Source organism: Notolabrus celidotus, chromosome 16, assembly GCF_009762535.1.
Source record: "Notolabrus celidotus isolate fNotCel1 chromosome 16, fNotCel1.pri, whole genome shotgun sequence".
In the NCBI taxonomy this organism is placed as follows: domain Eukaryota; kingdom Metazoa; phylum Chordata; class Actinopteri; order Labriformes; family Labridae; genus Notolabrus; species Notolabrus celidotus.
Genome location: NC_048287.1, coordinates 29,705,704 through 29,730,573, shown reverse-complemented (window position 1 = coordinate 29,730,573; position 24,870 = coordinate 29,705,704). Strand labels below are relative to the sequence as shown.

The window sequence follows — 24,870 nt, the reverse complement described above, 5'->3', positions numbered from 1 at the left end:
AGACGTCTGATTATGAATGCAGACAAAAAAACCATTTCATATTCCAGTTTTCAGACCCTGAGTATAAAGATTATTCTTATTCTGAAACACACTAGAGGAGATTTACTGAAACGCTTTTTATAGCCCAGGTGTAAAAAACCAAGCAGAGCTTTCTTCAAGGCTGCATCTGCTGCAACATTAAAACAGCTATGTGCTAATTCTGTGATCAGAATATGTAAAACAATCATCCCTTTAAATGAATTATGCTTCTATATTTAAAACCAGTCGTATTTCTCAGGCTCGGCGAGTCCTCTAACACCTTGATACGCTCAGCGAATGACAAATAAACCGAGACCCAGAGAGCCAGACAGACCACGGAGCCCGGAGAGCGAGGCAGGACATCACGTCTCAGCCTGGATGATAACAAACACTTAAACTGTCAGGGGACCCAGCAAAGAGGGACGTGAAAATTGAACAAGAGCAGAGAAGTAAAGGCGGAGTGTGTGTTGGTGTGTGTGTTCAGAGGGATGGTCAGCTGCATTGGCCTGGCCATCACTCATATTGGCAATTTAGAGATAAAAGCCTTTTACAAACAAGAGTGCAGCAAAACTCTCACACTGAATCACCGACTCGTGCTTCAGGAATAAGAGCGTCTGAAGAGTCGGTGTGAGGACGGTGAACTCAGCGGGGCTCATTTTATACATAATCAGACTTTACATGTGAGCAGTGAGTGTGGATTCACTGGAATAAGAAACATGAAGTGCAGCACTGAAGGGAACTAGAGCTTTTTTCCCCCATATAGGCACTCTTGAAAATGTCTTGAAACTTTCAGGGTACAGTGTGTCCTCATAGAGATCTTACTTCTGCTGTAAAGAGCGCCTTTGTAGAATGGGTGTGTATGCAGCTTCCAGTGCTTTTGCAGCCAGTCTCAGGTGGAAGCATTAGGAACTGCAGTTTTTTTTGCACTTGAGCATTGGCTTTTTTCAACACCAGAGGTTGCTGCTTACTCTGAATACACCAGAGCTATGGTAGCACACCTCAGTGACTGTTTTAATGCTGATCTACATCCTTTATCAAACTCTGGTGAGTTTTAAGTTATTTCTCACGTATCCTGGCACCGTGCTCCTCCATTTCTCCTCCTCTGTTTGCGATCCTCTTCCCTCAGAGTAGAAGTTTGGGATACTCTATGACCCAAAAGTGCTTCTGGTTTGATGGAGGTATCAGGTACATTCATTTAAGAGCTTTGGGATGCAGGTTAGTGTCGCTGTCCGTGGTGCTGAAGAGGCGCACAGCGACAGCTGTCCCTCAGAGTGATAGATAAACATCACAAACAGCTGATCAGTCTCTTAAAGACACCACAGTAGCAACAAACTCTGCGACTGCTCAGGACCCCGAATTTTACCAAACCCTGACATGCGATATGTCCAAACGTGCAAGAACTTTCGAGGGCCCGTTCAATGCTGGTTTCAGCTTTAATGGTTATATTTGTAACTCGAAAATGGGGAGAGCACATTACCTCCAACCTCGCCTCCCTCCCACTGGCTTTAAGATTTTACCCTTTGTTTTTAAATCTTTAAACAAAGTAGTACCACAAAACATCTCTGACCTCCTGCAAGGCTACACCCCCTCAATGTCTTTGAGGTCTGATCAGCTGCTTTAAGTGGTCTCCAACATCGGATTTCCACAAGATCTGAGTACGGTCCGTCTCCAATCCACTGCGCTCTGGCTCCATCTCTCTCGTCTATCAACACCAACAATTTGCGTTTTCAGTCCTGCGTTATGATGGGAAACAATTCAAAGACTTTTTGTTGCAGTGAAGAAAAAGTGTACTTCTTGTTTCTGGAGTAGAGAGAAGTTGTGAAACAGCAGATCAATGTTTCAACACTTACTTCCAAAGACTGAATGGATAATAAAGTACTTTTAATTTCTTTTCATTAGGAACTGCAGTTGTTTTTGCACTTGAGCATTGGCTTTATTCAACACCAGAGGTTGCTGCTTACTCTGAATACACCAGATCTATGGTAGCACACCTCAGTGACTGTTTTAATGCTGATCTATACTCCTTTATCAAACTCTGGTGAGTTTTAACTTATTTCTCACGTATCCTGGCACCGTGCTCCTCCAATTCTCCTCCTCTGTTTGCGATCCTCTTTCCTCAGAGCAGAAGTTTGGGATACTCTATGACCCAAAAGTGCTTGTGGTTTGATGGAGGTATCAGGTACATTCATTTAAGAGCTTTGGGATGCAGGTTAGTGTCGCTGTCCGTGGTGCTGAAGAGGCACACAGTGACAGCTGTCCCTCAGAGTGATAGATAAACATCACAAACAGCTGATCAGTCTCTTAAAGACACCACAGTAGCAACAAACTCTGCGACTGCTCAGGACCCCGAATTTTGCCAAACCCTGACATGTGATATGTCCCAACGTGCAAGGACTTTCGAGGGCCCGTTCAATGCTGGTTTCAGCTTTAATGGGTATATTTGTAACTCGAAAGCGAGAGCACATTACCTCCAACCTCGACTCCCTCCACTGGCTTTAAGATTTAAACAAAGTAGTACCACAATACGTCTCTGACCTCCTGCAAAGCTACACCCCCTCAATGTCTTTGAGGTCTGATCAGCTGCTTCAAGTGGTCTCTAACATCGGATTTCCACAAGATCTGTGTACGGTCCGTCTCCAGTCCACTGCGCTCTGGCTCCATCTCTCTCGTCTATCAACCCCAACAATTTGCGTTTTCAGTCCTGCGTTATGATGGGAAACAATTCAAAGACTTTTTGTTGCAGTGAAGAAAAAGTGTACTTCTTGTTTTTGGGGCGCAGAGAAGTTGTGAAACTGCAGATCAATGTTTCAACACTTACTTCAACAGACTGAATGGACAATAAAGTGTTTTTAATTTCTGGTTCGTTGGGACCCGTTTCAGCTGACCGGCAACAGAAATTGCGTTGTTTCATTCTCAGTTCTCGGTTCAGGGAAATGGAACTGACAATAAAGATATTCAATAGAGAAATTGAAAAGGCTCTTTATTTCCCTGCATCAGCTTTATCAAACAGTGCAAGAACACTTCTGTCGTCTATAAGTTCCACCTCAGCGAGCAGTCAGATGGATTCTTTCATAATAAAATCAAAGACCTGAAAACACTGCAGTGTAAATGATCATTTCATTGTACTGTGTGATCTAATGCAACCCTGAGTCAAGCTTTCACTCTACCTGTGTTATACAAAGAGACATTACTTCATGTTTGTGAGAAGTGTTTTCAAACAGCACTTTATTAGCACCTCAGCAGAGCGCAGTTTAAGAGACGAGGCCTCCAGCAGCAGCCTCAGCAGTGACAGCCGAGCTAAAGATGGAGGAAGACAAACGCCGTCTGCTCTGAGATGACTCCTGAAAGTTCAGGATCTGTCGCAGAGCTCTCCGTTGAGTTTTATTAGACTGTGATTGTTGGCTTCATGAAACCTTAATTAGCTGTCAGTGTACAGAAGAGCAGCGGCACAAGTGTGGCAGCCTTTTATTTCTATCGCTATTACCTTTTATAGAACACCTGAGGGAATGTTTCGTTGGATGTTTTACGGCATAACTTTGGGCTTGAGCAGAGTAAAAAGATTTAACATCCTGATCTCACAAAAAGAATACGTGTGAAACTGCAACCTCTGATCGCTCATAATGTCTCAAAAATATAAGATTAATTATGTTAAGTTGGTAACATGGAGCCCCTCTCCTGCATGCATAAAACAAGTCTGCACCACTAGATTGTCATGCTGGTTCAGATTAAAGCTGGGGTTGGTAGTCTCGGAAAACTAGCATGAATTTGAATGTAGCATGTCCTCATCACTCCGTCTAACCCCTCCCCTCCTCCCTCCTTCAAAACGACGCCCCCGCTCACATGAACGAGCGCCGCTGACTTGCGACCATATGATGGTGACTGATTCAAAACCGGTCCTCACCAAAACATTATCCTAGTGAAAGTTAAAAACACAAACAAACATGGCTGCTGTTAGCACTCACAACTGTCATGCTAGCATTATCCAGTTGTACTGGTGACACAATATCAGGAGAAAAGTTATAACACATTTATAATACTGTAACAGCTCTACTATTTGTTAAACGTGCTCAGTGTAGATGCTCTTAATTCCTACAGTGTTGACAGTCAGTGAAGGCATCAGGAGAGGTGTAGAGTGTGTGAGCGGGAGAGAGGAGAGACAAGAGGAGAAGTTCTTCATTCATTCAAACATTGATTGTTGTTTTGTTGGTTGGTGTGGTAACGGCCGACAGTGACTGGTTATTAAAACTCAACATGTTCACGAACCGGCTCGTCATTCCCTACAGCGTCCAGACAGACGCTACAATAAATATATATTTTCTGTAGGACTTACTGAATGTCATTAATTCTTCTGCTTGTCAGAGCCCCGTGGTGAGAGCTTTTTAGACTCTGATCCGGACTACAGTCCTGAGCAAAGCATCTCATCGGGTCAGAGGGGACAGGCCTGAGGTCGAATGAGAGGGGCAGTCAGTAGAGTCAGGGAAAGCAGAGGCAGGGGACGGGGAGTCAGAGTGCACGCCGGGGAAATGTACGCGCAGGAGGCGGGCAGAACAGCAGGACAGGATTTGAGCTCCGAGGGAGGAGGCGAGGGGTTAGACGGAGTCATGAGGAAAAGCTACATTCAAATTCATGCTGGTTTTCCGAGACTGCCAACCCTAGCTTTAATGATTCATCGATAATTGATCGTTAACATTTCCAAAGATCGATCATGGAAAATATTTGAAATTTTATCCCTAGTCCACATGCATTCGTCCAATTATGACTTGAATATTAAGAGGTCATGGTCACTCCATGTATTTCTGACACAGGTCTAAATCTAGTGTCCATTCAAATTTTAAGATTACAGAGAACAAGTAAACACAACTATCAGCATAATGCACCTCCTTGCACCCTTGAAAATATCAGGTTTTAGTCGTGTATTTTAAATTCAAATTATTACCGTCTAGCCATCAATTTGTCAAAGAATGAAGCGTCGTCTGAAAAATGCAGCGACCCCGCTCTGGATTTCAGTGCTTCAGTCCGTATTGCTTTGGCAGAGGAGGTGTGTGTGTGTGTAAATTACCACATGCTGCTCTGCAGACTCAGAAGGCTGGATTGATTTATTGTTATTATTTTTTACACTGGATGTGGAGGGTTGTAAATCAGCCGTGTGTTTTTTTCAAAGTGCTCTCAGCTTTGATTTGAGATCTGAGGAGCTCCTTTGTTTTATTATGCAGGCGTGTTTGATTTCCAGCAGCTCTATATTCATTCTGGACGACAGGAGATCTATTTTTACACCTGAGAAGTCACATACATGCACAGATGTATTGTCTTTGTATCAGGGTACACACTCCATCAGGTATTGATGTCAGTGAGCGGATCCACTGGGGCAGATGGTGGTTAAGGTTGGGGTTAATGAGCTTTATATGCCCTTCCTTAAGGGCATTTCAGCTGCACTTTCTGAGTCAAGTGACAGCTTTACTTATTCATTTTGCTTGCCAACATGTTCCCAGCAGGAGCGCGGACTCATGCTGGTGACCTTAGTGCTGTGAGCGCCGGGCTCGTGTTCATACGTCTCTTTGAAGAGGACCATGACATTGTTCTCTGTCGTGGAACCCGATGCAGCGCGGGACAAGGACAAAGACAGACCCACATGTCATGAGATACATTTACATGAACATACTGATGTGATTATGGTCTGTAATTACAGAGATCCTTTCAAATTAAGAGGCTCGCATGCCATTAATGAAGCAGTTTCCCTATGGAACTTATGACAAGCTGCTTCATGCATAATCCTTCTATAGTGCACACTCAGGGGGGGTTATTATGCTAATATCATGTGCATATATAATTTACTACAATGTACTCCAGGATGATGATGAGTTCTGCTTCATGGGGAAACCTCAAAACTAAAGTATTCCTTTTAATGTATGTATGTTTTCTTTATCCAATCAAATACAACACACTGTATTTATAGAGCACATTTAAAAAGAATAAAAATAAAGTTGACCAAAGTGCAGCAGAGTGAGGTGGAATAAGTTAAAACACACAGAACATAAAACACTGTAAAGAAATACAATAAAATACAGTAAAAATAATCATAATAAAACACATTAGAAATTCTCAGAGACACATGCAGACACTGTAAGAAAAATAACAAGAATGAAAAAATGTAAATGAAAAAATAAAATAAGAGAATCCTAATAAAAGACATGAGACAATTTAAAATCAGCTGCTTCATGTGGTCTCTAAGATCTGCCACAAGATCCGTGTCTGACCGTCTCTGATCCCCTGCTGTCCGGCTCCGTGTTCTCTAGTCCTTCAACACCCACCAGTTGCATTTTCCAAACGCAGCACGGAGCAGGACCGCCGGACAGCTGGAGTCATGTGACCGAGGTTTTCCCCGCGGTAATCACTGAATCAAGGATTCTCCTCCTCCTCCTCTCCTCATCCATGTTGTCTTTCTGGTCCTCTGAAAACCTCTGACCTGTTGACTCCAGGCCTGGCTCCGCTCATCATGACTTTGGTTTGTTGTTGTAGTTAAGTGAAATACGATCTGGTGATAACACAGAGTGTTTTATTCTGAAAATTAACCGGATGTTTTCATTTTGTTTTGGTGAAACCTGACTTCCTGTCCCGCTCCATCTGCTCTGTTGAGATTGATGCGTCGTGCTCCAGCATCCTGCAAGAATGGAAGTCTTGTGTATCTAAACCGGAGGACTCCGACCTGCTGGATCAGAGACGCAGCCAGAACACAACAGAGTGGATCCAGTGGAAGTTAACACATTGACTAGAATAGAAACCTATCAGAACCGGTGCCAGCCCATCTCCGATCCATCACAACACAAGATCTGATAGGCTAATAAAACTCTGTGTTATCGTTAGATCGTTTTGAACTTAACTATGACAACAAAATGTCATTTTGAGCGGAGCCAGGCCTGGAGTCAACAGGTGAGAGGTTTTCAGAGGACCAGAAAGACAACATGGATGAGGAGAGGAGGAGGAGGAGGAGGAGAATAAATGATTCAGTAATTACTTCGGGAAAACATCCTTCACATGACTCCAGTTGTCAGGCCGTCCTGCTCCATGCTCCATTCCGAAAACGCAACCGGTGGGTGTTGACGGACGAGAGAGCACGGAGCGGATCGGAGACACGGATCTGGTGGAAGTCCTGTGTTAGAGAGGATCACGAAAAACACCTTAAAGGTGAAATATCATGCAAAATGGACTTTTTAATGGTTCTCTACCTGAAATATGTGTCCCTGTCTACAAACCCCCCGAAAATGAAAAGAATCCATTCTGCCCCTGTTCTGATTTCTCCACCTTTCTGTAAATGTGTGCTGAAACCAGCCGTTTCAGTTCTCAGTGTTTTTCATACGTCACAACGCCATCCGGTCTGTAACAGGAAGTCAGAGCTCGGAGCTTGTTCAGCCCATAGACTGTATAAAATACAACTCAACCCCTCCTCCGTTTTTCATTCCCTGCACACATGTGTGCTAACAAGGAGCTTAGGAGGGAGGCATGCTAGTTGTAGGCTGTCTTAATAAACACAAAGGTCGGTTTTACTCCCCACGTCTGCAGATTTGAAGATCTAGTGGATGAGTTTTATTTATCATGGATAAGTGCTAGCGCTAGTTAGCATAGCCACATAGCTACTCTGAGGAGTTTTCATGTTGTGTTTACTCTGAAGATCCCTTTTAACAAAATCTGTAGTGTGTTTTTGGGGACTGCATTTCCCATGAGCACCGTCACACGCTGTCATATAACGTTGCTCTTCAAAGCGAGTTCAAATAAATGACTACAGATCCAGTGCAGAATGTGTTAGCTCTTATTTATTACCGTTAGCTTACAGAAGGTGAGCAGACGTAGTGGTTTAATGTTGCAGTCACAGCCCTGGTGTCATGATGGGAGCTGTGGTGTCCCATTTAATGCCTGAATAACATTAAAGGTGACATATCATGCAAAATGGACTTTTTAATGGTTCTCTACCAGAAATATGTGTCCCTGTCTACTAACCCCCCGAAAATGAAAAGAATCCATTCTGCCCCTGTTCCGATTTCTCCACCTTTCTGTCAAAAACAAGAAACACTAAATCTGTGACCAATGGTTCAGAAAGGTCCTGCTGCAGGCGCCTCTCCGTCAGGATCAGATTCTGGATCAGATTCAGAGGGTTGAAGTAACGCGGGTCTGTGAGCAGCCGTGTATATTCAGCCAACATGTAAACATTAGATCAACGTGCTGGAGAGCCGAGGCCACACCCACTTCCTGAGGGGGCGTGGTCAGAGAGCTCATTCTCATTTAAAGGCACAGACACAGAAAACAGCCTGTACTGAGCAGGGCTGAAAAAGAGGGGTTTACAGGCAGACCAGAATCTGATTTCAAAGAGCATAAACTTTAAAGACATGTTTTGGGGACCTCTTAGACCAATATATGTTGATGAAAAAGAGCAGAATATGTCACCTTTAAATGATGCAAAGGGTTTGCTTGAAACGGACGATGAACAGATGGAACCAAACAGCATTTGTTTTGGAACTCCTGGAGTTGAAATATGATTTTAATTTGTAAAACTTTCTTGTAAACTGTTATGTGAAGTGTTGCATGAGGAGAAACTGCCTTGTATCTAATAAAATCTGATAAACACAGCTCGTGAAAACAGAAATGAGGAGTAAAAAGTGAGCTGTGTGTTTCTGCCTCTGTAACAAAGTTGGCTCTAACAGATGTGGATGGAAGTAAAACCTCTCAGTCCTCTCGCAGCACGGTTTGGCAGCAGAGCCTTAAAAGCACATTAACCCTGTCTGGCGGTAAGTTTAATGGACGAACCCCTGAGTGTCTCCACCTGCATCCTCCTCACTGTTTGTCAGGGGGGCACTTAAAAGCCACACATGCAAACAGAGCCTGTTGCCGTCTGATACCTCGGCACACAGACGGCTTGGATTTAGCGTCTCTTCCTGGATGTAACACAGAGAGACAAAGGTGTTGATGAGTCGAGCCAGCAGCTCAGCTCGTCTCTGCGGTGCTGTTTGATTAGTGTTACAGCTGCTCCCGCTGCTGCTGGTGTCAGAGTCGACAGAAACCCCCACTAATTTGGCAAATCTCAGAAGTTTCAGCTTGTTTCTTCACCAGGTCCTTTCTGTTAGAGGGATGAGCTGAGCTGCTGCCTGTTTCACATGATTTACTGCTTTTTTTAGTGAGCAGACGTCTACACTGCTGCTGATATGGAACCATATTGTACACTGCGATACCACAATGTCCTTTATTGTCCCTGTAGGGGAATCTGTCATTGACATCAGTGCTGCACATGTTACCTGCTCTTTCAAAACTTCACCACAATGAAACAAGAATACATAAATAATACAGAAAAAATACAATAAATAATAGAGTCATACATCACACAGCATACTCTTAAAGAGAGAGCACCACAACACTGTCCCAACTGTAACAGGTTATTTAATATTTAAAATTCGGCACAGAGGTTTTTTTTAAAACGATTCAGTTGACACTTGGGGACTCTGTACCTTCCTCCAGACGGTAAAAGTCCATACTCAGAGTAAAGGATGTACAACAGGTCTACAAGTATTCTCTGAGCCTGCCAAAGAACACACTGCTCATAAATGGCCTGTAGGGAAGGGTTGCCAGTCTTTCCTATGACTGTCATGGCAGTCTGCAGCAGGCGAGAGAGTTTTGTACAATTCTTACAACATATTTAGGCACATGTGTTTTATAGATATAGAAATAATAAAATGTGGTAAGAATTGTACAAACTGGTTATATTAACAACGTTTGTATTTGTTATTTGCACTATATCATGTCTTGTTGATTGTATTGATCAAGGTTCTTTTTAAACTCTGCTTTGTTAGGTGACCTTGAGCGCTTTGAAAGATGCCTATTAAACTAATGTGTTGATAGATATTGTATTATTAGTTTTATTTTTATTATTATTATTATTATTATTATTATTATTATTATTCTTATTATTATTATTATTATTATTATTATTATTATTATTATTTGTATTATTATTATTTGTATTATTATTATTATTATTATTATAATGATAATTATTATTATTGTTGGTGTTATTATTATTATTACTATTATTTCATAATTATCATTATATATTTTTTTAATTGCTTTGTTTAAATAGCTTACAGTTTTTTATCTATAGAGTCTAAAGTTTTATTTTTGTATTGTTGTATTTTATACCAATTATAAATTAATTATTGTAGTATTATTAATATCTGTATTATTATTGTTATATTCTATTTATAAGAATAATTCTTATTATTAGTTTTATTATTATTGTCATTATAATAATAACAATTATTATTTTTGTTATTATACCTACTTTTATGATGCTTATTATGATTATTTTTTATTATTGTTTGTATTATTATCATTACTATTATTGTATAATAATAATAATAAAAAACAGAAGTTTTAATATATTCTTTTATAGCTTTGTTTACATAGCTTACAGGTATTTTTTAACTAGAGTCTAAAGTTTAATTTTAGTATTTAGTATTTTATACCAAAACTTCTTGTTTAGCTTCAAAGTAGGATCCTGATTTCTGCCAGAATAACACATGTGGATGACTTACATACTTACATGACACAAGAAGATTTAGGTTGAGCCTATGGCAGACAGTAAATCTCTCCTCAGTGACTTTAGATCTCACACAGGTTGTGAACTTGGGTCTTGTTTGAGCTCATGCATCCATAAATAAAGATTATCTAAGTCTAAGGACTCGCTCTCTTTATCCAAAGTCCAGTAATGACACTTTTCACATGTGATGCATCTTGAAGTGTTACTTCACAGCGACACGGAGACTTCACAAACTTCCTCTGACATGTTGCCGGTACGTGTGTTTTTGTGTGTTTGTTGCAGAGCCCTACAGCCCGGCCGTGTGGGTGATGATGTTTGTGATGTGCCTGTCGGTGGTGGCTGTCACCGTCTTCATCTTTGAGTTCTTCAGCCCCGTCGGATACAACCGCAGCCTGCAGAGCGCCAAAAGTAAGAGACGGAGGAGAAGTCGCTCCGGCACCGGCACGCCAATCAACCCCTCCGCCACTGCTCATTTCACAACATTATTACCCAGCTGTCACTTTGTCACTTATATAAGCGAGAGGGGGCTGATTTGAGGAGGGCGTTTGCTCAAATTATGCGAAGCGTCTGGCTTCTTTTTTTTTTTGTCTGCACACGAGTCAAAACAATCACTTCACACCCACCAACCAGCCCATTTATTTATAATAAAGCCCACTGTGCGCTGGTGGTTGATTTTGACATTTGAACAGCACTTGTCAGTTCATCATTTATCCCAGCTGTTTACTGGCTGCTCTTCTGTGCTCATTTCACATAATTGTTTGGAAATGTGATTCATTACTTTCTAATAAACTTACAACAGCAGACTAATGCAGGATTGGAGTGACAGGTAGGTGTTTGTTCATCTCTCGTTGTCAGTCTTGACTTCTTCTCAGCCGAAAACCTCGGCCTCTGTCCCCCCCCTTCACTTTCACACTCGCTGAGATGAACTTGCACAGGCGTAGTTTGGACTTCTTTGGAGTTCTCAAAGTTCTAGAGGAAGTGTGACTCATTTAACAGAGCCGGAGTGATGCAAGTTTTGTGAGCACAGAAACCAAACCTGCACAAATAAAATCCAGTGATAAAGCAGATACAGATCTTCAGCTGTTAACGTTTCTCCAGAGAGGAGCAGAGCAGACTTGTTTTAAGACCAACCCCAGGCATCTTTACACCTCAGCATATATATTTTAAAACACAACAGACTCTCGCTGAATGATGTAGGGAGCAGAGTCGAAGCACAGAGGTCGTGCGATCGTGTCCCTGTACACGAATCACTCGGTGTGTGAGTTCTGTTGATGCATGGATTGTTGTTTTATCCACTGGAACACTTCCTCTGCACGACAGAAACAATCAGGATGTTAACAAGGCTGGAGCTTCTGGCCTGTGCAGAGCTGAGGTGAACAATAACAACAGCTACAATATAACAGATAAAATAAAATCTGATAAATTCCAGAAAAATAAAATAAAATCATTAAATTAAAATGAAATAAATAACAGGAAAAAATAAATTAATTACAACAAAATCAATAAAGTAAAATCAGATAAAAATCAGAAAAATAAAATGAAATCATTACAATAAAATTAATTAAATAAATCAATAAATAACAGGAAAAAATAAATTAATTACAACAAAATCAATAAAGTAAAATCAGATAAAAATCAGAAAAATAAAATGAAATCATTACAATAAAATTAATTAAATAAATCAAATAAATATCAAAATAAAATCCTAACATTAAAATCCATAAAAAAAAAAATCTGACAAATATCGGACATATAAATAAAATAATTATAATAAATTCAAGAAAGTAAAATCAGATTAATACAGAACTAAATAATTAAAATCAATAAACTAAAATCAGTTAAATGTCAGAAAGAAAATACAATTATTGCAATAAAATCAATAAAATAAAATCAGATTTACATCAGAAAATGAAATTAAATCAATAAAATAAAATAAGATATATATCAGAAAAAAATTTAACCATTACAATAAAATCAGTAAAATAAAAATCTGATTATTATCAAAAAATAGAAGAATATAATTAAAATAAGCTCAATAAAATGTAATCAGATAAATATTAGAAAGAAAAAAAAATCATTGCAATAAAATCCAATCAGATAAATATCAGAAATATAAGTTAAAATAAAAATAAAATAGCATAAAGTAAGATTTTAAACATTAATGTGCCCTGTCAGGAGACAAACTGCACGGTTGACTTTAGACCAGGTTTTACTTGGTGTGCAGCACAGTTGCCCTCAGGGTCCTCAAGATAGCAATGCACCACCTGTTCGCCCCACCATCCTTTTAAGACCAGCATGCCCACGGGCCTTCAGTGAACCCTCTGAACCCCCCAAACATTCCTACGCTGCAACCACAACCACTATCTGTGCCATCCGATATCCCCATTCAAGTAAAAGATACTGGCTTAGTGCCAGGAACGAGGCAGGCAGGAACATGGTGATAAATTCTCTTTATGTGTCTTTATATATCTCTTTTTATTTGTTGTCTCCTGCTTTCACTGCTGCCATGATTGTTGGCGGTTCTAGATATGACTTCCTTTCAGTAACATCGAACTCACTCAGACTAAAGGTGTCTGTTTGTAAAGGTGAAGGCTGAAGACACAGAGAGGGACTTATTATGCACCAGCTTTTACATAATACATCATTTAAGCACTTTAAAAATGGATGCTAAGCAATTACAAACCCTTCCCTTTGCAGAACAGTCAGACTGGTGATTCACTCTTTACTAAAATCAATATATTAAGAGGTTGTGTTGGGGAACTCTTCAAGAATATGACAGATTTGGGTGTAACACAGAAAGATAGAGGGGGAGGGGCTTAAAGAAAATGTAGAAAGTTGGAGATCCTCACAGTCATATTAACCGATAATTAGGAATTGTATGTTCTAACAAGAAGAAGACAAGCATGCATGACACTGTTTCACATGCTTTGCACCTTCCAATAACTTCTTCTTCTTCAATCTCTCCGTCTCCTTCCTCTCAGAGTCAGGTGGATCCAAGTTCACCATAGGGAAGTCCGTGTGGCTGTTGTGGGCGCTGGTCTTCAACAACTCTGTGCCTGTGGAGAATCCCAGAGGGACAACCAGCAAGATCATGGTAATAACTGCTGGACTAATTCACTGACTGAGCGACGAGTCGATCGATCGCTTGATTGTTTCTCAGCTGGAAGCAGTAATTAGATGACTCTCAGGTGAAACACTGACTAACATGTCTATTACAGGATGTCTGAGCCTCACATATAACAGGAGTATTAAGGTGTTGAATCAGAGATTCAGTTATTTGTCTTTCAAATGGAGTAAAAGTAATAAGTTCCCCACACTGGGGATAATACTCAAGTAAAGTACAGATACTCAAAAGTACATTTACTTTACCGTCCACCACAGACCGTCAGTGTTTTCCATCACATCTACGACCCCCATGCCCGCCCTCTTCGCCTCAATGATCCTCACTCATCATAGGACACAGCCCTCGTGCACCAGCTTCATTTACACACTCAGAGCCCGTCATGAGTGGAAGTGAAACACCCTTCAACATCCATTAACAGATCCACTCTGGTGCACGCTCACTCGCTCGTTACACGTGTCAATTAGAAGAAGAATTACAGGTAGGGTGATGTCACCGGTCACCTTGCATTAGTGTGTTTCCCTAGCAGCTGTTATTACCTGAGATCAATGAGCAGCACTGAGGATATTCACAGACTTGCATGCACATAAAAAGCCTTAGTGCTGATGTCAGAATCATCATTTTTGACTTGGGATTGATCGATATGATTCATATTTAATTGTTAATAGAAGGTGACTTTACATCTTATTATTTAGGATGATATTAAAGGTTAATTTACCTCCATGTGAGGACTAAATCAGCGAAACAGGTGTGCTAAAGTAAGCTGAAAGCAGCAAGTGGACGTTTTTAATGTCAGAAATGTTGTTTTGAAAAGTGAAATATTGAGTTTTTCCTTGTCTTTGGATTCCCTCTCATTGCTACAGGCCTCGAGTAAAAGCATTTGGAACACACAGAAGTACAAAGTCTTTATTTCAGCATGAAATTATTTTTTTGCCAGCTGCCTCCCGGAGACTACACCTGGAAGTTTTTGGCTTGAATTAAACCACAGCTTAAAGTTAAATTTGAACAACGAAAACACAGAAAATAAAAAGTGAACATGTTTCCAGAGAGGATGTTGTGTGCAGTAAAAACAAGGCTGTTTGGAGCCTTCAGAGAACACTCTGTGACCACAGTCTCATAACTGAACATAAACAGACTTTTAAATCTTGCACTGTTTTATTTTATTCTGGGCTTTAATAGGAAGTTACACTGAGAGGTGTACTCTTCCAAATCAAAGTTAGAGTCAGATTAAAAGGCTCATAATGGCTGAAAGTTACAAAATAATACAATCCTCCCTCCTCAATAATTTTACATCTACAGTATCTCACAAAAGTGAGTACACCCCTCACATTTCTGCACATATTTAATTATATCTTTTCATGGGACAACACTGAAGAGATGACACTTTGATACAATGTAAAGTAGTCAGTGTACAGCTTGTTTAACAGTGTACATTAACTGTCCCCTCAAAATAACTCAACACACAGCCATTAATGTCTAACCCACCGGCAACAAAAGTGAGTACACCCCAAAGGGAAAAAGTCCAAATTGGGCCCAAAGTGTCAGTATTTCCCAGCACTGCCTTAACCCTCTTGTGCATGGAGTTCACCAGAGCTTCACATGTTCCCACTGCAATCCTCTTCCACTCCTCCATGACATCATCACAGAGCTGGTGGATGTTAGAGACCTTGCACTCCTCCACCTTCCGTTTGAGGACGCCCCACAGATGCTCAATAGGGTTTAGGTCTGGAGACATGCTCAGCCACTCCATCACCTTCACCCTCAGCTTCTTTAGCAAAGCAGTGGCCGTCTTGGAGGTGTGTTTGGGGTCATTATCATGTTGGAGTACTGCCCTGCGGCCCAGTTTCTGAAGGGAGGGGATCATGCTCTGCTTCAGTATGTCACAGCACATGTTGGCATTCATGGTTCCCTCAATGAACTGTAGCTCCCCAGTGCCAGCAGTCGATTTTCCTGATGGTTAATCAACTTATTACTTAAATAACACAAAGACAGGATCAACTTGCAGCCTTTGCAAGTTTAACAAATCCTATCCTCTGCTTTTATGTCCTCCCAGCGACGTCACTGTTCTACGTTTATACTGACAGTTACTGTGGCAACCACCTCCTACATGGAGGTTTTGCTTAATACTTGGCTCCCTTCTCGCATCCCATCAACATATTGTGCAACTGGGACACATACGAAGTGTCAGATCATGTTGACCTGCGTATCTGTGGTTTTTGGGAAACCACGTAACACCCCGTGTAGTGCCAACTTTTCCTCTCAGGTCACTTTGACCTGAGTACTTGTTTGTGAGAATGTGAACCATTGAACCCCTTTAAGGACAAATAGAGGGAACATCTGGTTTTTGGGGAAATCACCTTCTCATGCACATTTCTGGGACTTTAGACTAGTGAATTTGCCACGACAGCAGCTCTCATGCAGCCCCAGACCATGACACTCCCACCACCATGCTTGACTGTAGGCAACACACACTTGTCTTTGCACTCCTCATATGGTTGCCGCCACACAAGCTTGACACCATCTGAACCAAATAAATTCATCTTGCTCTCCTCAGACCACAAGACATGGTTCCAGTAATCCATGTCCTTAGTCTGCTTGTCTTTAGCAAACTGTATGCAGACTTTCTTGTGCATCATCTTTAGAAGAAATGTGAGGGGTGTACTCACTTTTGTGAGATACTGTGTGTGTTTGTGCGTCTTTGCGTCCGTGCAGAAGCAACCTGCAAAGTGTCACCTTGTATTTCACGTCCGCCTCTCTGCAGCGCTCTCTTCACCGCGTGCACACCTGCTTTGATCAAACCCTGGTGTGAACAAGCCCATTCAAATTCTCCCATTAAGCACCTTCTTAATGCAAACCCTTCTTTATTATACCTTTGGCTCCTGGTGGGTCCCCCCAAACCCCCCTCACATGCACACGTCCCTACTTTGCATTTTAATAAAAACATGTGAGCTTCATGAGCCGCTGCAATCAGCTGAAGTGTTTTTCCTCACTGCTTTCACCTGGGCGGTCTTTTACTACCTGCTGTTACTCTCTCACCCCATGACAGAGAGAACAATCAGGTGTAGACTCGCCCCCACCTGAGCGGAGTAAAGATCCACGGGAGGTTAAAACATTCTAATGTCTTTTTTTTCTTCTCCTGAATGTGAAATGAGCGCTTTTTCACAACAACCCCAATCACCTCAAGAGCTCATTAAGCGCTCAACGTGTCGAACCGAGGAGGTCGAGCAGATTTGTTCTTCATTCTCTCTGCATTCATAGTTTTTAGAATTAAGCTTTTTACATCAGCGCGCAGGTGAAGCAGGATTAATGGGTCTTTATTCTATTAAAGCTCTTCTCTGTCAACTCGGGAAGATTTAACTCTTTCATATCAGCACAGGCACCAGAAGAACGGGTGCTCCTGGAATCAGGCCTCATTACAACCCTGAAGTAATGAAAAGATGTAGCTGGTTTCCCTTTTTTATGGCATAAATAGATCAAACATATAGATACATGTAGATACATGTGATAGAATGGGCTTTTCTCTGTTGTTGCAAAGGTATATATTTATTTTTTAAGTTATAATTTCTGGCATTTTTGCCTTTAATGGATAAGACAGCTGAAGAGAGACGGGAAATGTGGGGAGCAGAGAGAGGGGGAAGACATGCAGCAAATGATCAAGGCTGGGATTCAACCGCTGCAACCGCTGCACAACCGCGGCATAACCGCTGCACAACCGCTGCACAACCGCTGCACAACCGCTGCACAATCGCTGCACAACCGCTGCAGCAAGGTCTTTAGCCTCTGTGTATGGGGTGCACGTTTAGACCGCAAGGCCAACGGGGCCTGCAAAGGTATTTTTGAGGGGTTGTCATCATTATTTAATTCATGAAAGATGTGTTTTGCGGGTAAACTTAGAACTGAGGCCGTAAAGAGACACTATGTATGACAATATGTGATGTTGTGGTAGCTCTAAATTATATTTAAATGGTATTTATTGTCTATTTAGTCACTGAATTTGGGTTTTTGGTTGATTGTAGGTTAGTTAATAACTTTAAAACAAAGTCAGAGAGAAAGAGAGAGAGCTCTGAGATGAATGCTTGAGAGGGAGGAAGCGTGAGACGTTTTTAAAGAATGCAGACTGCATTGTGGATTCTGCTTACTTCAACACATCAACAAATCAATAAATCAATCTTTATCTATATAGCACCAAATCACAGCAAACGTTCTCCTCAGACTCTTTCCAAACAGAGCAGGTCTAGACCGTACTCTATGTTCTATTATTAACAAAGACCCAACATCAAGACAGGATCAGATCCAGTCCCATCTTACAGACAGGACTCAGTCTGACCTCATCTTAATCCACCATGAGCAGAGCACTTTGCAGCATTAAGCAAGTTACAGTGGCAAGGACAAACTTCCTTTAACAGGCAGAAACCTCCAGCAGGACCAGACTCATGTTAGACCCACATCTGCTGAGACCGTGTTGGAGAGAGGGATAGAGGGAGATGAAGAGAGAGAGAGATGATAGTGGGGAGACGGATAGTAGTAGCTGTAGCAGCTGGAGTCCTGCTCACTCTGTTTAAAGATTATCTATGTGTACAGCTTGTCTCTGATTTCAAGATACAAGTCAGCAGATTCTTTTCAGCCTCCTCGTGGGACGAATCAACATTAAACTGAAAGTCAAATCAATTCATGGTCAAGTTCAAACATTCGCCTATTTGTTAAAGCCTAAATGCCTTATATTTAAGAAGTTTAAAATGTTCTGATAGCAACAAGAGCTCCTGTTATTTTCTCATAGGTACAATCCTGATTATTCAAATTGATGAATTCAGTCTAAATTACCATGACATCCACATGATGTCACATTAAATGTATTGAAACAGGCATTATAAGGGATTTGAACCACATGATTCTGTGGAAACTGATCTGAAATTTAAACAACAGAAATAAGAGCCTTAATTCTTTTTGCATCAGCCAGCCGGAGCTTCTGTTTTTCATGTATGAGACTGTACGTTGCATCTTATCTCATCTAATCTTATGTTGGCTGCAGGAGACTTATTTTTGAACATGATGTAAAACCCCAAAAAGGAAGGAAAAGAAAAATGACTGCTTGAACTTCTGCTGCTCGAAAGATTCCATTACTCGTGGGTCGTGCAGACATTTGGAAATATGAAGCACTTAAAGGCACTCTGAGGAACGACTGCAAAATTAGCAAAACCAGAGCGACGCCTACGAGCTACTTCAGGCAGTCAGATTGTGCTCACTGATTTTACTCCTCGCATGCATCATGATCACAATCACATGACGAACATATCCTCCTAACTAAGTATATGTGATCTGTTTAGGCTGCAATTTCTGGAGACTCTGATGCTCTACCATCAATCAATCAATCTTTATTTGTATAGCGCCAAATCACAACAAACGTTATCTCAGGACGCTTTTACAAACATAGGAGGTCTAGACCACACTATGTCAAATTATGAACAGAGACCCAAAACCAAGACAGGGTAAGACTCAGTCTGACCCCACCTTAATCCATCATGAGCATTGCACATCGCAGTATTTAGCTAGTTACAGTGGTGAGGAAAAACGTCCTTTTAACAGGCAGAAACCTCCAGCAGGACCAGACTCATGTTAGACAGCCATCATGTCTCAACTGAGTTGGGTCTGGAAAGACAGATAGAGGGGAGTAAGAGAGAGAGGTGATAGTGATGAGACGAGTAGTAGAAGCTGTTGCTGCTGGAGTCCAGTACGTCTGCAGCAGGAGGACGTCTACGGCAGCTCAGAGGAATCTACGAGACAAGGGAGCTCAGGGACTCCAGAAAGGTCTATGGTTAGTAACTTTAATGGGACAGGCAGAGTTAAAGTAAGTGATGAAGGGGTTGGGGGGGAAAGGGGGTGAGCTAGGATCCCAGTGTGTTTGTGCACCAGTTCCCCCTGCAGTCTAGGCCTATAGCAGCATAACAAAGGCTGGTCCAAGCCTGAGCCAGCTTTAACTATAAGTATACTTAACTATATATTTAATATACCATGCCATGTGTCAAACCTTCAGCCCAAACACCCTCCAGCATCCAGCTGCAGGCTCCAACTGAGGGGTTTAGGGTGTTATCTCATCATTACTCAGATTTTTGCATGTTAAAATAAAACTGCAAGGAGCGATGAAGTCAGAGCAGAAGCATTTCAATCCATTACAGCGTGATCCGTCTAACTGAACAACCAGCGTTCACATTACACAGAACTCCTCCTGCAGAGTTCTGAGAATCAAACATAAATACATTTAAGACTACCACGTCTCTCCTGCATCAAACATGATCCATTTCTTAACACATGCACGCTTAAAATATCATCAGACGACTCAATTTCATCACCGGGAACAAAAAAAGAGAATACAAGATGAATGTAATTCTCCATGATGGCATCTTCTCTTAACTCCTTCTACTCATTCCTACATTTTTCATACCTGCTTCAGCCCACTCAGGGTCATCAGTGTCCATCCCAGCATGCACTTGCTGCATAATTGACAACCCTGTATTATTGATATCATACATTAAAGTCTTAAAAGGTTTTACATCGGCTGAGGGGTCATAAATCAGACCGGGGGGGGGGGCTTTTGTTATCCAGGAGTCCGTCCTTCAGCGCTCCGGTTCGGACGAATCCTCCTGCTGGAGCGTCATTGAGCAAAGGCCGTTTAATCCTCAGCCGCTCAGATCGCTGCCTGTTTTTAATTACGCCTCAGTTGCCAAGGGTATGAGTGTTCATTTTTCATCTCATTCATTAAGAAAATTATGCAAATAAACTTTTGGCAGAGCTCTGCGGAGGCAAATAGCCCCGTTCATCACCCCCTGCAAGTGCAGATTCAGTTTCTAGAACTAATCCGCGTGCCGTACTGGTTTCCTGGCCGCCTGTCAACAGGGCAACACAATGCAGAAATAAAACAAGCCCTTCTGTACGGCTGAATGTGCATTTCAGAGGGTGTTTTATACTCCTACTGTAACGCCAGCCAGCTGGTGTTATCAGACAGGTGACACTAAAGAGGTGAAGGTTCTGGAAATGAAGGAACGGAGTGATGAAAAGGCTGAAAGCAACATAAAATAATGAAACAACGACGCCTGGCATTTCTATCCCTCCACTCCTCCATTGTTGAGGAAAAACTATTAAAAACACATCAATGAGACGCACTCTTACACGGGGGTGACATTTTCCTTCATTACCACGAACACACACTGTACTGAGGCTTTACTTGACCTGCCATTATCACATCATAACGCTGCTGCAGTCAAGTCAATAGAGCGCCTAATGTGTGTCGACCTGCAGCTCAGAACAGTCTCCAATAGTTACTAGACATGAGGACTACAAAGTCCAGCTCCTGACTCTTTGATGAAGAGATAAAACTACATTTTTGAGAACCAGGAAGAGAGCTTTGGATGAATTTTAGTATTTTTGTTGCTAAACATTGGCGCTTTTTTCATATTTGGGTAATTTAACAAAGACTCTGAGGTAATGAAAGTTTAGGAATTGCTGTAGTGGGTCATTTCGGATCGCTATCGTCAGTGCAGAACCATGACGTTGCTCAAGAGTGACGCCAAAGTGACACCCTGCCCTGGCTGTCCAGACCATAGACTGTTTAAATCAGGGATGTCCAAAGTACGGCCCGGGTGCCAATCGCGGCCCGAGGTCCATTTATTTATGGCCCCATGCTTCCATCTTAAAACATGTTAGTTATAGCACAGGAATTAATCACCTTCTGAATCATCTGTACATTTGCAGTTTCAAACAAAACTAAATCAATCCAGAAACGTCTCAAAAAGCTTCATATGGACTACTTTTATAAAAGCCAAAGCTCTGGGGATTCTGCAAGACAGCGGTAAAGAAGAAACACAAGAACTCTTAAAGCTGACAGGTTGTCAAATTAATGTTTTTATTATGATGTGAAAATGTTCTTGAAGACCCAAAACATAATTTAAATTATGAAAAGGCAAAATTTGGTGCATAAAAAATGTTCAGAGTGCAGGAAAATAATTATTTAGTTCTTAAAAGGTTGTCTGCTGGTCAGAAAAGTCTTAAAAACAACATGAAATAGAAGTGTGGTGAAATCCAGATCGTGATCCTGCCATAGAAAAATAATGAGACAATATTTTTCCCACATTGCCCGAACCCTGATCCTCCAGAAGAAGATAAAGTTTTCAAATGTTTACATGGCTTGTGGAGAACTGAAGACTACCTAGTTACTGATTTATTGAGAACAAAAAATGTAAATAATTGTTATTAAATATTTCATATATAACTTTTAGGATTCCTCAGTCTCAGTAGGAACCACTGGCCCTGAGGTATTCTGACAACATCAAATGTGGCCCTCTTTGGAAAAAGTTTGGACACCCCTGGTTTAAATCATGGACGTAGCCTTTGTGACGTCACCCATTGGTTTCTGAAGCAGAGTTTTTAATCCTATTGATAGCGGTCACCAAACTGGAAATGCTGACTCATTCCAACTTTTCGCCGACTTAGCATTAGGCAAAGAGGTGGAGTAGAGGCGGGCTTTATGGCAAAATTCCACCAGATCTGTGTCTGGTCCGTCTCCGATCCATCACGCCAGCGGATTGGAGAGGTTTCTATTCTAGTCAATGTGTTAACTTCCACTGGATCCGCTCCGTTGCGTTCCGGCTGCGTCTCTGATCCGGCAGGTCGGAGCCCTCCAGATCAGATACACAAGACTTCTATTTGTGCAGGATGCCGGAGCACGACACATCAATCTCAACAGAGCAGATGGAGCGGGACAGGAAGTCAGGTTTCACCAAAACAAAATGAAAACATCCGGTTAATTTTCAGAATAAAACACTCTGTGTTATCACCAGATCATACAGATATGTTCTTTTTGGAGTTTGTATATGGTGTTTTATTTTGAAATTAGCGGATATTGCATGCGATCCTCGTTCCTGACTTCCTGTCCAAGTTGATTCCCTCTTTGCAGATTGACGGGTGCTTGGCGCAGGCGCAGATTTGACACGTATTCCTGGTGGAGCGATGCTGGGGCTCCCTGTGTGGACATGAGCATTGCCTAGATAGGGAAAGTATTGGCATCCTGTATAAATTGGGGGTTACGTGTGACTTAGAGCTGAAAGTTACAACTGAGGTAAAGTTAATGACACAATCCAACAGATAAGTGGACCCAAAATACAAGCTTACTCAGGAAGGTGTGACAAAAAGACAAGAAATCAGTCTGTAAGGCAAACAAAATGCAACGAGCAGGCCACGGTCAAGGTAAAAAAAACAGACAAAGGTTAACCACTAGAAAAGTTATTATCTTTTTGTTCTTTTGTCATTAAATCTTTATTTTTCTGCTCACAGGTCCTCCTCCATTTTTTCCCCACTGTGACACTCTTGGTTCAAAACAAACACACTCAACAAAGCCAGTAGTCCACATCCAGAGTAAAAACATATTTTTCCACTTTGGTTTCTGAGCCGATGAAACAAAGAGTTGCTTACGGAGATGCCAGAGGAGGGATTTCATAAACCTTCAGTCAGAACAAAGCCGAGTGATTCGGTATCGATCTTTTCCTATAACTCTCTAGATGATGTCAAAGAAACTAGAGCTGTCAGACAAGTAAAGCAGAGTAAATCATGTGAGCCTGATGTATGAGTCAAATGTGCTTTTAATATGTCCTCAATGAATCCACAGGTGTAGTAACGTCTGACGGCGTGAGGTTTGCAGTTCAAGAAAAGGAGAGTTTTCTAGCAGAACTCAGCGATATGTCACTTTGTCAGTCTTATAATTTAGCTTGCAGTGAGAGAAGGACAAAGTCTGAGGGTGGCAGTGAATTCTCTGCACCCTCAGGTGACATGATGGCAAACACTAATCTTCCCTCACGGCACAAAACACAAGTCAGCTGTGGAATCAGAGATGAATTGTCAGGAAGTCCCTGAAACCTCAGAATGCTTCCTCGGCTGTCAGACTCAGCCTTCACTAATCATCATCCTCCGCCGCCGCTCTCCTCTGTCAGGTGCTGGTGTGGGCCTTCTTCGCTGTCATCTTCCTGGCCTCCTACACTGCCAACCTGGCTGCCTTCATGATCCAGGAAGAGTACATCGACACGGTGTCAGGGCTGTCCGATAAGAAGGTACGGTGTGGGAGAGAATGATGACGGATGGAGTGTCTGATGGGTGCATGAATAATCAGTTGGGTGTCCAGATGGAGTGAGAGATGAAGAGATGAGAGAGGAATGTGACTGAGCAGAGATTCAGAGGAACGTGTTTGTTGCATAATGCAGGATTGTTGTATAAAAGTAAACAGAGAGATCAATTCAAAGAGCATGTTTAGTTTTTATGTCTCCAGAGGAAATTGAAAAATACAGTACGCACTCCTTCAAAATGTTCCCTGTCGCCTGCTGCTCTCTATTCTTCTGTGTGCAGTTTCAGCAGAACCTGCATCCTGCTGCTGCTGTGACACTTTAAAGCCTCATCTGTTTTATCACTCCCTCCTCAGCTCTTCACAAAAACTGCAGCAGAGACAGAGAGAGACAGAGACAGAGAGAGAGAGAGAGAGAGAGAGAGAGAGAGAGAGAGAGAGAGAGAGAGAGAGAGAGCGCTCTTTGAATCTTTGTCGCAGTTCATCCTTCAGCAGGGATCAGCTCCTCTCCCACACTTTCAGTCTACCTCTCTTTAACCCTCTTCTGTGCTTCCCTTTTATTTAATCTTTACTAGGGTTGCACAATTCTGGGAAATTTTCAAAGTTGGAAACTCTCCATGGGAATTTATGGGAATAAACCAGGAATTGACTAAATTGAAGGTTGGCTCTTTAATAGGGAACTTAAATATAGTTGGGGAAAATATATTTTAGCATAATCCTGACTAAAACAACCAGATTTCATGCAAGTACAGTTGAATATCTATGACAGTGGTTCTCAAAGTGGGGTCCGGGGACCCCCTGGGGTCCGTGAAATAATTAAGATACATTTCTAATAAATTATAAAATTGTGCTGTGTCAATAAAAACAGCATATGTTGTTATGATACCATTTAGTGGCTCAAAGGGACATGTGAGTCTTGTTACTGTTAATTTTCTGAAAGAGTTTAAGATCAATTACTTGAAAAGTATAAATGCTGTCATGTTGAGTCCAAAAGGAATGAAATGACCCTCTGTTTTAAAGTATACAAGTGGTAATAACTTGATTCAAATT

General features: G+C 41.5%; 1 protein-coding gene across 1 annotated transcript in view; it reads left to right on the top strand.

The window, feature by feature from the left end:
• Positions 1-24,870, top strand: part of LOC117828334 (serine/arginine repetitive matrix protein 2-like) — a 124,453-nt gene that overhangs the window by 44,975 nt on the left and 54,608 nt on the right. Inside the window, exons 5-7 of the mRNA XM_034705377.1 lie at positions 10,880-11,005; positions 13,579-13,691; positions 23,696-23,812. Coding sequence (XP_034561268.1) covers positions 10,880-11,005; positions 13,579-13,691; positions 23,696-23,812 — 356 coding nt within the window. The remainder of the gene's footprint in view (positions 1-10,879; positions 11,006-13,578; positions 13,692-23,695; positions 23,813-24,870) is intronic.